The 16,668-nt window shown below is 51.0% G+C and overlaps 2 protein-coding genes across 4 annotated transcripts in view; one reads left to right on the forward strand and one right to left on the reverse strand.

The window, feature by feature from the left end:
* TRAF6 (TNF receptor associated factor 6) overlaps positions 1 to 5,172 on the forward strand; it is a 31,953-nt gene extending 26,781 nt beyond the window's left edge. Inside the window, exon 7 of the mRNA XM_014937162.1 lies at positions 5,107 to 5,172. Within this exon, the coding sequence (XP_014792648.1) occupies positions 5,107 to 5,110 (4 nt within the window). The 3' untranslated portion in view covers positions 5,111 to 5,172. The remainder of the gene's footprint in view (positions 1 to 5,106) is intronic.
* The window catches only part of PRR5L (proline rich 5 like), a 68,349-nt gene that overhangs the window by 4,735 nt on the left and 46,946 nt on the right, over positions 1 to 16,668 (reverse strand). For 2 of the 3 annotated variants that reach the window (XM_014937164.1, XM_014937163.1), the window contains exon 9: positions 9,366 to 11,309. In XM_014937164.1, coding sequence (XP_014792650.1) covers positions 10,927 to 11,309 — 383 coding nt within the window. In that variant the 3' untranslated portion in view covers positions 9,366 to 10,926. Of the gene's footprint in view, positions 1 to 9,365; positions 11,310 to 16,668 lie in introns of those variants that run through there. The other variant, XR_001411399.1, reaches the window with a different exon arrangement.

Raw genomic sequence — 16,668 nt, forward strand, 5'->3', positions numbered from 1 at the left:
AAAAAAAAAAAAGAGAAAGGGCAACAAGACAATCCTTACATTTTTTCACCTGCTGTGCAGAGCAGATTGTGTTCTGCAGAGTCCCGGATGGGGCCAGTCTTTTTTCAGTGGTGCTCAGGGTCAGGACAAGAGGAAATGGGCACAAACTTGAACATAGGAAGTTCCACCTAAACACAAGGAGGAACTTCTTCCCTGTGAGGGTGACAGAGCCCTGGCAGAGGCTGCCCAGGGAGGTGGTGGAGTCTCCTTCTCTGGAGACATTCAAACCCCCCTGGACACGTTCCTGTGAGACCTGCTTTGGCAGGGGGTTGGACTAGATTATCTCCAGAGGTCCCTTCCAACCCCATGTGATTCTGTGAGGTCTCTCGGGCAGGAGGGCACATGGTGGAGCAAGCTCCAAGGATTCACCTGCAACATACAGTCATAGAATCATAGAATCACAGAATGGTTAAGGTTGGAAGAGACCTCAAAGATCATCAAGTTCCAACCCCCCTGCCCTGGGCAGGGACACCTCCCACTAGAGCAGGTTGCTCAAGGCCACATCCAGCCTGGCCTTGAACCCCTCCAGGGATGGGGCAGCCACCCTCATAGTAAAAAATTTCTTCCTGAGATCTGATCTGAATCTTTTTTCTTCCAATTTAAAACCGTTTCCCCTTGTCCTATCATTACACTTCCTGGCAAAGAGTCCCTCCCCAGCTCTCCTGTAGCCCCTTCAGATATTGGAAGGCTGCAATGAGGTCTCCCTCTTCTCCAATGAGTTCTCTTCTCCAGGCTGAACAACCCCAGCTCTCTCAGCCTGTCCTCACAGCAGAGGTGCTCCATCCCCCTGATCATCTTTGTGGCCCTCCACTGGACCCGTTCCAGCCGGTCCATGTCCTTCCTGTGCTGAGGACTCCAAAGCTGGACACAGAGCTCCAGGTGGAGTCTCACGAGTGCAGAGCAAAGGGGCAGAATCACCTCCCGTGACCTGCTGGCCACACTTCTCCTGATGCAGCCCAGGATGGGGTTGGCTCTCTGGGCTGCCAGCGCGCACTGCCGGCTCATGTGGAGCTTCTCGTCCATAAGCACTCCCAAGTTCTTCTCCTCAGGGCTGCTCTCCAGCCAGTCATCTCTAACAGGGCAGGGACACCCAGCTCATGAACAGTTTTCTCCAGGATTAGGCAGGACACAACCCACAGACCACAAGCACACACTGACGTACATCCCCCCAGCCATTCATGCAGAAAGCAGAGCAGGCCAGTCCTGCTGCTTCTGACATCGGTGCTTTTTTATGTTTGTTAGTTGTTGGGTTTTTTTGCTGAGGGATGGGGGCATTATTTCCAAACAAATTTATGGCTGGGGTCTTCCAAAGCACATCACCAGTCAGAGGTCCTGCCTTCAGAGCTTCTTCACCACTGTAACTCATACCGAACATCTGTCTCCTTGGAGGACTATTTCCGCAAGCCTAATTTGTGGACACCTAAAACTTCCCTGTCTTAAGAGGTCATTTTCTTGCAATTCAGTTCCAAAATCGAGAGTGTTTGATCCTTGCTTTGCTTAAAATTTTTTTGAAAGTTTGTTGAATTTGTTGAAGTTGAACTTGTTGAAGGTTCTCTTTGTAGCCCCTCTTAATAGCCCCCAAAAAGAGGAATTTTCACTTCAGCCTCAAGCTCCGTGTAAGATCTGACATGGAGTTTTTTTATTTTAGTCTCAGCCTTTTGCTTGTTGCGGTCACTTTTGATCCGTCAGAAGGGTGATGTGGATGGACCTTCACACCTACGTTGTTAGTCCCAGGGCGTGCAGCAACATAAATGTGTAGAAAACCCATCCTTCCCCCTGTCCTCTGCTCTCCCTGAACCCGACGGATCTGTGTCTCAGGGTGGAGGGAACGTTTGTTCACCCAGATTTCAGTGGATGACTCCGCTAATTCATTTGCTTGTCCAGGTTCCCAGATGCCACTGCTCAGACCAGGACCCCAGTGACCCTAGTTCACCACCAAGGGATGGGAAGGAGCACAGAAAGGAAGGTTCTCTGAACTCCCAGTCCTGATACAAAAATAAGATAGAAAGAGGTTTGGTGTTTTTTCCCCTTTGCAGTGTGACCCTCAACCCTTAGAGCAACCTGTGCCTGTTGTTACACTTGACCAATTGTCCTTCAGATATGCAAGCTGGTGCGTTACGGTTCATCTAACCACCTTGCTTCCCTTGCAGGCGAGGAGATAAACTTCCATCCAGCTGCGTGCAGAATCCCTGAGTGTTTTTCCCATGTACCAGAGCCTCCTGCTGCCCAGTCACCTGAAAAACTGACCTCCCCACCCCAGGCTTTAACAGTGTGTTCCTCCTGGGCGGCTCGCCAGCAGAGCTGCAGGTTTGGGCATCTATCACCCGTGTCTGAAGCAAAAGAAGACTCCAGCGTTAATGGCAGGACCACATGAGTCCCACTTCCACGGGTGGCTGCTCCCTTGGCTAAGGGTTGGATGCCAGCCTGCTCTGATGCTGCAGAAGCCACCCCTCAGCCACAATTTCAACACAATTGCCTGTTTCATGAAGGGGTAATGGCAGAGCCTGCTGGTAGGATCTGATAGAGAATCATAGAATTGTCCAGGTTGGAAGGGACCTTTAAGATCATCTAGTCCAACCATCAACCTAACTCTGATAAAATAACAAAAGAAAACCATACAACAAAACAAAACAAAACAAAACAAAACCAAAACAAAAAAAAACAAAACCCCATCACTAACCCATGTCTCTAAGCACTCTGTCAACCCGGCTTTTAAATCCCTCCAGGGATGGGGCCTCAACCCCTTCCCTGGGCAGCCCATTCCAGTATTTGTCAACCCTTTCTGTGAATAAATTTTTCCTAATATCCAATCTAAACCTCCCCTGGTGCAACGTGAGGCCGTTTCCTCTTGTCCCATGGCCTGTTCCTTGGGAGAAGAGACCGACCCCCCCCTGGCTACACCCTCCTTTCAGGGAGTTGGAGAGAGCGAGAAGGTCTCCCCTCAGCCTCCTCTTCTCCAGGCTGAACACCCCCAGCTCCCTCAGCCTCTCCTCACAAGACTTGTGCTCCAGACCCCTCACCAGCTCCGTTGCCCTTCTCTGGACCCGCTCCAGCCCCTCAATGTCTGTTTTGTGGTGAGGGGCCCAAAACTGGACACAGCCCTCGAGGTGGGGCCTCACCAGTGCCCAGTACAGGGGGATGGTCACCTCCCGAGTCCTGTTAACCACGCTGTTCCTGATCCAGGCCAGGATGCTCTTGGCCTCCTTGGCCACCTGGGCACACTGCTGGCTCCTGTTCAGCCGGCTGTCCACCAACACCCCCAGGGCCTTTTCTGCTGGGCAGCTCCAGCCACTCTGCCCCCAGCCTGTAGCATCCATGGGGTTGGTGTGACCCAAGTGCAGGACCCGGCACTTGGCCTTGTTGAACCTCATCCCATTGGCCTCAGCCCATCCATCCAGCCTGGGAGAAAAAAAAAAAAAACAACTCCAAAAGACGACAGGAGAGGGTGCAGATCGTAGCAATTTCCACTCGGCCTTGTAAACCCCGAGTAAAGGAGGGTGGCAGCAGCGGTGCAGACAGGCAGTGGGTCAGACCAACCACTGGGGAAAGTCAAAGAAATACGCTTCTGAAGATGGGCTTTTTTGTCTGTTTGGGTGACAAGACTGGGCTCCTTCTACACACCACCTTATACGCTTTGATAAGCTGGGGGGGCTCATGGCAAACACTGCCAGGCTTTGTTTACTTTGGCATTTATTTTCATTTCAAAGAGCTGGATTAAAGACACGGGACACTCTTTGATGGGGGAATCATGGAATGACTGAGAACAAGTCATCCGAGGAGAGGCTGAGGGAACTGGGCATGTTGAGTTTGGAGAAGAGGAGGCTGAGGGGAGACCTCCTTGCCCTCTACAGCTCCCTGAAAGGAGGGTGTAGAGAGGTGGGGGTTGGCCTCTTCTCCCAAGGGAATAATGCCAGGAGCAGAGGAAATGGTCTGAAGTTGGGGCAGCGGAGGGTTGGATTAGATCTGAGGAAGAATGACTTTGCTGAGAGGGTGGTCAGGCCCTGGAACGGCCTGCCCAGGGAGGTGGTGGAGTCACCATCCCTGGGGGGATTTAAGACACGTGTAGAGGTGGCACTTCAGGGCATGCTCTAGTGCCTGGGATTGTGGGGGGTTTTGTGTGTGTGTGTGGTTGGACTTGATGATCTCAGAGGTTCCTCCCAACCATGATGATTCTGTGATTCTGTGACTAGACAGTGGCAGCTGCTTTTTGCTGCAGTGCCATGAAGGATGAGCCACCTCCTCTCACCAGGAGCATGGGTGCAGTGGGGAGCACACCTCCAGCTGCTTCTGGGTTTTTCAGGGAAGAAAGATGTCTAACACTGAAGAGTGAGAAGAGAGATGGATGATATCCAGCGCCAGGTTGAATGGAGGAGCTCAGAGGAGCCCCATTCGCGCTACCAAATGCAGTGATGCTCAGCGTGCAATTAGCTGCACACCACGGTCTTCCGAGAAAAAAATGAGGATGGGGGAAAATCACATGAAATCCCCTCCTCTCTGCCCTCCCCAGCACTCACTCAACCTTGGAAAGGAGAGTCATTCTGAATCCCTGAAAGTCAAAGTCTCAATGCCCATCGGAGCTCCCCTTCTATCCCCACCAAAGGAGAAAAAAAAAAAAAAAAGGATTAGAGCAGGGTGTTTCTTGTAAATGTGGTGCACAAATCACCCAAGGGGGACTTTTCACATGTATCATCAGTGCCCTCCTTCAGAACAGCTTCTCCCACCCTCTCATCTCTTATACCCAACCACACAGCAAATAAAGGATAATTCATCGGCCTGAGATGAGCCTGACGTCGAGCACTTGTAATAGAGGCCCATGAGAGTGTCTGTCTGTCTGCCCATGAGAGACAGATAGGCAGGAGACAAGGGAGGTTGTCTTGTTTCTACTCCAAGAACCACTGATATGTGTTAATTGATAAGCGCTTAGTGTCAAGGAATTAAAATCCCGCAGAGGAAGAAGAGGTCTTGCTTACCAGTAATGGGTGTAAATCAGTCTAAGAGGTGATGCAGGGCACAGATTGTGGGGTTTCTCACTGACATTTAATATAGATAAATTCTGTTACTTTCCAGGTAGTCCTGGTGCAGCACTGACTTGAACCCTGAGCATCTTGTAACTGGCCTGTCTGCTCTTTGAGGAGCCCAAGAAACTCTCACAGAACTCATAATTTTGGGTTAAAAAAAAAAAAAAAGAAGAAAAAAATAACTTTGAATGATGATGGTGGCAACCACAGACAACTCCTGGGTGTGCAGCTGTCTTCATAAATTTAGAGATCAGAAAGCATGATTCTGTGACTCCAATCTGTTCTTCAATGACTCCAATCTACTTTTCAGTGTAACGGGTTGTTACTGCACAGCCTACAGTGATTGTGCCACAAGAATTGCAAACCAGCTCTTGGTGTAAGTGGGAGCTGGCTCTGAAGCCTGATGACAAACACTTCACACAGTGTCTCCCTGAATATTGCAGCAATTTACAGCTCCTGCCAAAGCTGCTTGGTACTAGAGTAGGTGAGACCCTTCAAGCCATTGTATCTTGGGTTTTTTTTAAGGGGTTTGCTTTCTTTTTGCTCATTGAAAAGTCTGATGGCCAAATTATAATTAAGCCTCTACCCCACTGTTATATCAATTATCTGGGAAAAGATTTAGTACTTCCTCTACCTGCCTATTTTTCTTCTCCACTGCCCTCCCGTATGTTGTGCCACCCAGATGTGTCTCCTACACACACCCCCATATTTGTGGCCCAGAGGGTGTGTTGACCATGCACAATGAGCAACTACTGATTAAGAATGGCAATTTTCAGTCCGCTTATTTCCTCGCTGGAACTGCAATTTCTTTCTGTCGTTTGGACAGGAGAAGCACAGCCCAAACTACTCACAGGCTCCTCGTGTACTCAGGACAGGATTCCTCCTGCCCTGGAAGGGATGAACTTACACACAGGAGAAGTGCAAATTGGCACGACAGTTACGCAGCACTTGCCCTCCTGGGTTGGAATAACTTGCCCAGGCACTCAAGGTGGCAGCACTTGCCCTCCTGGGTGGGAATAACGGTTGGAATAACTTGCCCAGGCACTCAAGGTGTCTTCAGGTGCAAGTAATGAATGAAGGGCGGCCAGTTCTCAGGTGGAAAGTGGCAGGGATTTCACTGCGTGCAATTTTGAGCACCGTATTCATGAGGACATGCTGCTCCTTGGCTTCCAGGCTGCTTTAAAAACTGGCATTTCTGTTCCGAAGCTTTTGTGGTGCTCTCACCAGGAGCTGCTGGACAGCAAGGGGGGACAATCAGCACTCTCCAAATGGGTGGATACGTAACAAAACCCCATTTAAGCTGTTGTCACGCTGCCAGATCCACCTTCCACATCCAAAAAATGAACAGGACAACTAATATCCTCCTCTTTGCTCAGGGAGGTGCCAAACAAGAGCCATGCTCTTTCCACTCCGAATTAAGAGGAATATTTGTCCCTCACCAGACACTCAGGTTGTGTTCTCTGGGACACACAGGCTGCCTGTAAGAGCCAAGCATTTTCAGTCTGTCGGCTCAGGGCTGTCAGCACCAAAAGACCTATAATATCCTCCTCTTTGCTCAGGGAGGTGCCAAGTACTAGCCATGCTCTTTCCACTCCGAATTAAGAGGAATATTTGTCCCTCACCAGACACTCAGGTTGTGTTCTCTGGGACACACAGGCTGCCTGTAAGAGCCAAGCATTTTCAGTCTGTCGGCTCAGGGCTGTCAGCACCAAAAGACCATCCCTTCCAGGGGAAACCATCGCTATCCGGACCTAAAAAGAAAGGGCAACGCTCTACCTCAGCACAAACCCAAACCCTGCGACGCTTCCCCTATTGCCACCAGCGCCAGCACCATGATCTGCTGCATTTCTTCACATACACAAATAAAAAACAGACCAGGTTGTTGCCCACCCAGCTGGGCAATGAAGAAGATCTGCCTACTGGCCATAAAAACACGCTGACTGCCTATGGGGGATGTCGGGAAAAGGGCCAGTTGTACTAAGAATAGATTTCTGATGAGACCCCCTTGGTAAGTTTATGACAGAATTGTACAAACGTGGAGAATAAATCACTTACCTTAAGAGTAAAATGAGAAGAAAGATGCAGTGTGCTGGGAACTGACTCAGTCCAGGTGATTACCCAGCTAAAAGGCAGCAGACACACTTTAGAAGGAGGTGAGAGGGATCCCTTCTCCCCATTCTGAGAGCTCTTCGAATCATAGAATGGTTAGTGTTGGAAGGGACCTTAAAGATCTTTGAGTTCCCACCCCCTGCCCTGGGCAGGGACACCTCCCACCAGACCAGTTTGCTCCAAGCCCCATCCAGCCTGGCCTTGAACCCCTCCAGGGATGGGGCAGCCACAGCTTCTCTGGGCAACCTGGGCCAGGCTCTCACCACCCTCACAGCAAAGAATTGCTTCCTGATATCCAATCTAAATCTCCCCTCCTCCAATTTAAAACTGTTAAAAATCTCCCCGCAGGTTCTCTCCAGGGGAGGACCATGAGGGTGGGGAGGACCTGCCCCGTGCCCCGGCTGAGCGAGCGGGGCAGGAGTGTGACCTCACACCAGAACCCAAAATGTTGGTGTTTCCCACACCGTGGCTCTGGCCAAGGGACAGAGGCTTTGCTCCCCGCTTCCAGAGGCTCTGCAGGATGAGCAGCCCCTGGCATCACCCCCCCAGTGCCAGACGGGGGGCACAGCCTTCCCACTGCTTCAGCTTCACCCCGGCTCCCCCAAAAGACAGGAGGGGCTGGCACATCACCCCTGTGAGAGGGGTGCTCGGGGTGACACCCTCAGCGGGGTTTACAGAACAAGCTCCGTCTACTTCAGCTGACAAAGTAAAGCCACAAGCTTTAATTCTCCCTCAAAACAGACCAACCGGGGAAGTGCATGATTCTGAGTGGCTTGGTGCAAATTTTTGCAAAGTAACAGACAAAAAAAAAATCACAATGATTCAAATTATACATACACGTAAAACAAAAGAAATTCAAGTTAAAACCAGGACTGGATTCTTATTAGCCCTAGAAACGATCCAAAAATATGTCAGGAAATAAATAAATCATTCTAATTTTCACCATAAAAGAGGGCGCTGCTCACTAATCCAAACGGTTTGGGTATTTGGAGAAGACAAAGGGGTTAGAGGAGGAATAGAAAGGAGAAAAGCATTCATAAGAGTGAACTGCAGGGTGCTGCAGGGCCATCCCTTCCCCACGTGTCCCACTGTGACTAGAGAAAGCTTTGAATCACTGCAAGGGGCCACATCAATTCCTTTTCAGCAGGATGCCATCATCTGCCCCACACTGGAGGGACTGTGCCCAGGTGAGACCAGCACGGTCTACTAGTTCAGCTGTCACTGCAGGGATTCTGAACCTCCACCATAATCCGTGGCCACCCTGGGGCAGAGGACAACAAGTAAGTTGGACTGGTCAGTCTAATTTATGACTAGGAGGGGAATTTATCCTAGAATCCGTCCGATAGGAAGACTTCTTAAAGCCACACCATCCTGGCTTCCACTGAGCTGTGCATCTCCGAGGAGGAGGCAGCCAGCACAAGGTGCCTCGTGCACCAGGCAGCCAGCGAGGGTGACGGCAAAAAAAATCCCAGGCCCTTTCAAATATCTCTTCCAGCATCTGCAAACCACAGGACACAAAGCAACAGCCCCATTTACAAAGGTGGTGTGACCTGTGCTCACCACTGGTATTTCTGATGCTTTGTCACCAAATTGGCCAAGGCCAATGGGATGAGGTTCAACAAGGCCAAGCGCCGGGTCATGCACTTGGGTCACACCAACCCCATAGATGCTACAGGCTGGGGGCCGAGTGGCTGGACCTGCCCAGCAGAAAAGGCCCTGGGGCTGTTAGTGGACTGCCGGCTGAAAAGGAGCCAGCAGTGTGCCCAGGTGGCCAAGGAGGCCACCAGCATCCTGCCTGTGTCAGGACCAGCGTGGCCAGCAGGAGCAGGGCAGTGATGGTGCCTCTGGACTGGGCACTGGTGAGGCCTCACCTCGAGGGCTGTGGTCAGTTCTGGGCCCCTCACTACAGGAAAGACATTGAGGGGCTGGAGCGTGTCCAGAGGAGAGCCACCAAGCTGGGGAGGGGTCTGCAGAACAAGTCATCCGAGGAGAGCCTGACGGATCTGGGCATGTTGAGTTTGGAGAAGAGGAGGCTGAGGGGAGACCTCCTTGCCCTCTACAGCTCCCTGAAAGGAGGGGGTAGAGAGGTGGGGGGTGGCCTCTTCTCCCAAGGGAATAATGCCAGGAGCAGAGGAAATGGTCTGAAGTTGGGGCAGGGGGGGTTTAGATGAGATATTGGGAAGAATGACTTTGCTGAGAGGGTGGTCAGGCCCTGGAACGGCCTGCCCAGGGAGGTGGTGGAGTCACCATCCCTGGGGGGATTTAAGACACGTGTAGAGGTGGCTCTTCAGGGCATGCTCTAGTGCCCGAGATTGTTGGGACTAGATTCGAGTGGCAGTGGTGTTATAACTGTATTTTTAATGGGATTTCACATTTAAGGCAGCATTTCAGTTCACCTCTAAGCCTGTAATGGCCCTTGCAAATCTGCTCAGCCAGCCAAGGGCAGAGGGTCCCAGGGGACGGCTCGAACAGAGGGGTTCTGCTCCCACAGAGCAGCGTGTGAGTACCAAGTGATGCTGCAGAGCAGACACTGCAGGGCCAGACACAGACACTTGCAAACTGGACCTGCTCCTGAGCTTCAAAAAAAAATAAAACCAAAAGCAAAGACTGCAAAGGGACCTCTCTCTCTCTTAAAAGGAGCCTGCGCTGAGGCAGGTACCACTGGAGGTCAGGAGCACTTCATGAATACACTTACCAAGGCAGGACTACTCACTATGCCCCATGGTTATCTTTGGTCTCACAAAACCTGTGAGTGCTAAAAGTTCCAGAGCAACCCAAGGATGAAATTCTGTTCCTCACCTCCTGGTCTGTAGCCAGGGGCCCAGTGCTGAGAAGCACCCTCATGTCGCCTTCACAAGTGCAGACTCTGACAGCGTCTCCTTCCCAGAGGAGATCCATTTAGATTTCTCCTTCCATTGTAGTCCTACCACCACTGAAATTTTGAAAAAAAAATTTTTGTCAAATGCTAGGATGCTCAGGACTGTATTTTGCCCCCAGTTTACACACCCACCCATCCTTTGCGCCCAATTTACACCACTATCCCCAGAGATGTGACTGGAACCAAATAAGGTACGTATGAAGCACTCAGCTGAGACTCCATGTACACACAGTTCTCTTCAGGTCTGGGGGAAAAAAAAGTCTGATTTGTTTGGATTTGGACATTTCATCCATGTCCACGGGAGACAAAGGGAAAGATCTCCTTCCCTCGCAAGCCACCTGAGCAGATCTTCCTGCAGGATATGAAGAGTTCCATCCCTGATTTCACCTTTAAAAGAGGGAAATGCAGTCCTCGGTCACCACCACCCTGCCACCAGACGCAAGGGGAACACTTCGCACAGGGGTCTCTGCTGCAGGAACAAAGAGCAAACAAGCAGCAGAAAGCTGGGAAAGACAGAGAAAAGCAGAAAGAGGCTAATTTGTATCATCCCAAAGACACAGAAGGAAACCTGAGGCCAAAGGGTTTGGACTAGTGGAGGAAGGAAGGTGACATAAGGTGACCACGCTGCTCAGCAGCGAAACCTTTGCAGCCCTCAGTGCTCATCTGGGAGCAGCCCGGTACCTCCATCAACACTGATCCCAGGCAGGGGAGAAAAACAAACCCAGAGAGCATTCCCAAAGAGACACAAGATCCCTCAAGGCCATTTCAACGACAGGAGCAAAACTCAAATATTTTTTTTCCTTTTTTTCCCAGCAGGGACGAGGCGACACCTTGCCCAGCTTAGTGCACACAGTTCTCCTCCTCTCCTCAGCAAGATGGCTTCTAGCTGACCGAGGTGCAGTTCAGCTCTGGGGGGTCCTGCCTGCTGGCCACCACCACCCCCTCGGGCCCGTCGGCGATGCTGGGCTCGCTGGAGCACTGCCGGTGGCTAAAGCTGGGGGGCAGGAGGCGGCACTTGTCGGGACTGTCCGACTCCTCGGCCACCATCCCTGTGTGCATCATGGAGGCCATGGCCAGGAGCTGAATATCCGAGTGAGCGTTGGCGACGGTGTGGCGACGGATGCTGCCGCATTTCTCCAGGTAGGCCTCACCCTCCTGCTCCGTCAGCGGCGTCAGGGCCATCTTGCTGGGCTGCCGGCTCGTCGGCACGTGAGACGGGTAATTCAGCACGCCAGGCTTAGGACGGGATCGGGAGTACCGCCTCTCTGGAAGAGAAACAGGAACGGTCAACTGGGCACAGACCAGGCGGCCTCTGAACTGCCAGGCTGGCCTCAGGGAACGGGGAGGACTCCGGGTGCAGCCAGAGAGTATCCCACCTCATCACCACCAGGCAACAGTCCGGTGCTCAACTGGTTCATAAGGCTGGGGTTGTTCAGCCTGGAGAAGAGAAGGCTCCGGGGTGACCTCATAACAGCCTTCCAATATCTGAAGGGAGCTACAGGAGAGCTGGGGAGGGACTCTTTGTCAGGGAGTGCAGTGACAGGACAAGGGGTAAATGTTTTGAATTGGAAGAGGGGAGATTTAGATGAGATACCAGAAAGAAACTCTTCCCTGTGAGGGTGGTGAGAGCCTGGCCCAGGTTGCCCAGAGAAGCTGTGGCTGCCCCATCCATGGAGGGGTTCAAGGCCAGGCTGGAGGGGGCTTGGAGCAACCTGGTCTGGTGGGAGGTGTCCCTGCCCAGGGCAGGGGGTTGGAACTTGATGATCTTTAAGGTTCCTTCCAACCCAACTCATTCTATGATTCATAGAGCTGGGGGTTTGGAAAGGAGGCCTGCCTCTCCCCCAGCAAGGAGATACCTCCCATCCTGCTGTAAGGCCACGGTGCTGCTGTTTGCGAGAGGACGGAGCCAAAAAGTAACAAGTCCAGCAAATGGACTTTCTTCAGCATCCTGATGGCCTCCTCTCTCACCCAGGGGGTAAGGACCAAGCAGGAGCCCTCACCCACAGGTTCACTAAAACCAGCAACACCAAAGTGGCACCAGTCCCCAAAAAAAGCATTCAGTGAGGACCTGAGTTGTCACCCCTTCCTCTGGAAAATTCCTCTCAGGAGATGCCGTTAGCTGGTGTCAACATGGAATTCCTGACGTTTACACTGCGCTGCCTCTCTAGCTGCCTCGGGAAAGGCGGTTCTGCCAGCACTATCCCATGGTACTTTTTAAAGATTATGGAAGAAAAAGAGCATTTCATCCACTTTAAAACATGTCTGCTTTGGGGCTAGACACTGGAAGCACCTGACATGCACAGCGACAGCCCACAGCGCCCCGGGGGAACGCACAGAAGAGGAAGGCAGCACTCGTGGAGCACGGGAGAAGGTGGTGACACAGAACTGATGGGTGCAGGGTCCACCACCTGCTTGGCAAAAACATTCAGGGTGAAAAACGCCGGGTTTGAAGCTCAAAGCCGAGGCGCAGACCCCAGTCCCGTACCACTGAGCACCATTTCAGTTTCTGACACCAAAAGCCAGAGCTCGTGCCGTGACCTGCTGTGACTCTGCCCCAGCAGCTCCAAGCGGACACTGCTCCTTTCCACCCACCACGCAGCATTGCCACGGGGTCTGTCTCCAGGGCAGCTGAGAGAGCTATTCCCTACCTCTCTCTCTGCTTCTCACCAACTTCCTTGAAGTGCAGGGTCTCACTTCCTGAAGTCGGGAGCCTTTAAACCATATAAAATGCTTCCAGCAAGACGGGAGAGGGTAAGAGAGAGAGCAGCAAAATGCAAAGCAAAGCACTTGTCCCTGAAGGTTACAAAGAGTTTTGAAAGCTTGCATCGGGAAGAAAAGCAGAAAGCAAACTCTATATTCTTGCAGGGAAGAAAGTGTGAGCAGCCAAAGCTCTACCGCTGGCAGCAGTCAGGCTATGACACTTCACCCCACTGCTGCCCGTAACGCCTTTATTCAGAACGGTTCATTTCATGCTTAAGGGTATGTGCAACTAACTTTTGAGGCTGGTTATGGTAACTACACTCCTTAGGTGTCATCTGCAGCTCAAGCCACGGCAAGCTGGAGGGCACTGGGAAAAAGTAATTTAGGGTGGGAGCCACAGCAGTGTGCTTTGGCTGTGCACCCCTCCTTCTAGCCCCATCAGCGGCAGCAGGCAGGAGTAGGCAGGAGCAGGAGCTGAGCATCCCAGCAGGTGACGGCATCGCACCCCTCCTTCTAGCCCCATCAGCAGCAGCGGGCAGGGCAGGAGCAGGAACAGGAACAGGCAGGAGCAGGTAGGGCAGCAGGTAGGGCAGCAGGCAGGGCAGCAGGCAGGGCAGGAGCAGGAGCAGGAACAGGCAGGGCAGCAGGCAGGGCAGCAGGCAGGAGCAGGAGCAGGCAGGAGAAGGAGCTGAGCATCCCAGCAGGTGACGGCATCCTCAAATGCCACGCACTGCACTGATGTTCTGCTGCTGCCCACGCCTGGGTCTTGGGAAGTTACCCTGGCATAGACAGGATGGAAATAGCATGAGCAGGAGCAGGCAGGAGAAGGAGCTGAGCATCCCAGCAGGTGACGGCATCCTCAAATGCCACGCACTGCACTGATGTTCTGCTGCTGCCCACGCCTGGGTCTTGGGAAGTTACCCTGGCATAGACAGGATGGAAATAGCACGAGTGTCATTAGCAGTGGCTGCTTGTCCACCTTCACCAGGACTTACCCGGGTTTCCTCACTTCTGACTTCCAAGAACAAAGTGAAGTATTGATACCAAAAGAGAGAAGCCAGTGGTGGGGGCAAGTTATATACTTGCAACATGAGAGACCCAGGCTAAGATTTTTAAATGCATTTGGGTGCCCATCTCCTGTCGACACCGGGAAGCCAGACATCTTTAAGAGCTGTCCAGCTCTTGGGCTGAGAGCTCAGTAGCCTCTTGAGGTAGCAGTTCATTGCACTCCCCCATCCCACGATTTAACATTTACATTAAGTCTATCCTGCAATGGCTTCAGCTGTGCAGAGCTGTCTGAGCTAACTAGAGAGGTCTGAGGAGATTAAACTGAACTGAGCCGTGCAAAACACTGCAGATTTTTCAGACTACACAGCTGCAGATTTTGCAGGCAAAGGCTGAATCTTTATTCTTCTATTTTCCTATACATTAAATATTAAATCCTGCTTCATTTAAAGAGGGACAGTTTGCCGCACTTCTCAGAAGGCCAAGATACACAGAAAAAGAAAAATCACGGCCATGGCCTGATGTTCACTTAATAGATAAATAAAAATATTCCCATGAGGTAGAAGTGCCAGTTTTGCGTGTAAACTTTCAGTGCTGCAGAAAGAGCCAAGCCTGATGACCCGAGAGATTAAAGTCCACTAAGAGCAAGCATAATATAGGAAGCAATAATATAAAATTATTCCTGCCCATGAACTGGCAAAGAGAACCTGAGAGCCTTTTCTGTCATGTCTGCTGTAGTAAAGTGGTCCACTGGTGTCATGAGTTACATCAACTGCCGCGGCAGTCTGCAGCCCAGCCGGTCCGTACCCATCATCTCACAGGCTTACACACAACTTGTGTACCTGTTGGCACGTGCATGAACATACGCTCCCTGACCAGCAGCCTGCACAGAGCTGATGCACATGTCAGGGTTTCAAAGTCTGACTTCGTTCAGCTCTCGGATATAAACAGAACCTGGATGGGGAGACTGTAAAAACCTGCTGGTATCAAAGGAAACACCAGCAGTAATTCACAAGACCATGCTCTTGCCCTCAGACCTCTATCAGCATGGAAACAGGAACATTACACCACAAAAATACATCAGAGGCCCTCAGTCTGACTGTAGTGAAGTAACTGCCACAACCCAGACCCCTGCAACAAGCTGAGCCCAGAATGGAGAAGAGGTTGCAAACCCACCCGTGAACCTGGACAGACCCATGGGCAGCGTGTGCTTGTGGTGCCACAGCAGGGCTGCTGTTTGCCTAAACCATGAGCTGCCTTCCAGGGAGAGCATGTTTATGCTAAAAGTAGAATCACAGAATCATAGAATCATCGAGGTTGGAAGGGACCTTTATGATCATCTAGTCCAACCATCAACCTAACTCTGATAAAACCCATCACTAACCCATGTCTCTAAGCACTATGTCAGCCCGGCTTTTAAATCCCTCCAGGGATGGTGCCTCAACCCCTTCCCTGGGCAGCCCATTCCAAGGCTTCATAACCCTTTCCATGGAAACATTTTTCCTAATCTCCAATCTGAACCTCCCCTGGTGCAACTTGAGGCCATTTCCTCTTGTCCCATCGCCTGTTCCTTGGGAGAAGAGACCGACCCCCCCTGGCTACACCCTCAACAACACGAAGTAGATGCACATCCAGTCAGCACTCCCGTGGCATGTTTTTTAAATAGGCAAGCAATAGATAGCGGTTTATGTCCAGTGCATTCCTCAGTTTGGAGAAACTCAAGTAAACTCCTCTCCTCCCTTCTATTCTGTTACAGTCAAGCTGCTGCTCTCTGTCCCAGATATAGCAGCATTTCACCATACTTTTCTTGCTACCCTGATCCTTTGATAAGGGTGCTGCTCAGATGCTGTGCTTGAGATGCAGCTCAGTGTGAAACGCTGTAGCAGACAGGAGAAGAGTTAACCAAGTGACAGAAAAAGTCGGTTTTGAAAATTACTGAAAGTCCCCTCCAGCTCCCCTTAAAGCAGTCTTACCCACCAACCAGGACAACGCCAGCACTTCACAGGTGGACTTGGAAACCCAGCTGTTTAAGTATCTGGGTGCCTTTGATAACCTTCATCTGTGTCAATCCCTGACCATTAAACTTCACAGAAGTTGGGACAGGGGAGGGAGGAGGAAGGTGGCGCTGGTGTGAAACAAACTGAAGAGGTTAAAGGACAAAGTGCTAAAATTTTATCTGATGTAGCCACAGGAATTATCCAGCTTCACAGGATCACAGGAACAGTCAAGTATCCTGCTGTCACAGCAAAATGGGTAGGACTCCAGAGAAAGAACCACATGTGTGTTGGAAGCACATGTGACAGAGCTGGTGGCACTCAATGGAAGAAGTTAGCAGAATTCCTTGGTCTCCCCCTGTCAGCAAATGTCCTTCCTGAAGCTGTAGTTGTAGACATGGCGTACACATGACTGACCAGGTAGGGAAAGAGACAGATGGACAGGGAGGAATTTCTCAATGTTTATTCTCTTCAAGGAAAGGATGACCTGACTCTTTTGAGGAAAAAAATATCCAGAGATGATTTTTGTGCAACAAGATTAGAATCCTTCATGATGAGAATGAGCTAAAAATTAGGCTAAACTCTGGACATTCAATTATTGCTTTACTTTTCCCCCTTTACTTCCTTGGCCACAAAAAGACAGTCTCTTAAGAGAGTTGTCAAGCATAGTTTAACTAAAAATTTTATTTCTATTTGGGTGCATTATGGCCAGGAACATAAACTGGGAGTAGTTTTTAAGGGAGTTTTTTGCAAGCAAACTCAGCTCAGCAGTGACGTTAGGCTTAGTCCATGGGAGGAAGAGAGTGAATGTTTTACCTTCTCTATTCCCAATTTAAACCCTGTTTCTTAGACACCTGGATCCCTTCAGCGCACAGCATCCTTCCAAAGCAGGCTACAGCTAATTTACATGGGCAAAGCAAGACGG

The sequence above is a fragment of the Calidris pugnax genome, unplaced genomic scaffold (assembly GCF_001431845.1).
Source record: "Calidris pugnax isolate Ruff unplaced genomic scaffold, ASM143184v1 scaffold3, whole genome shotgun sequence".
Lineage (NCBI taxonomy): Eukaryota > Metazoa > Chordata > Aves > Charadriiformes > Scolopacidae > Calidris > Calidris pugnax.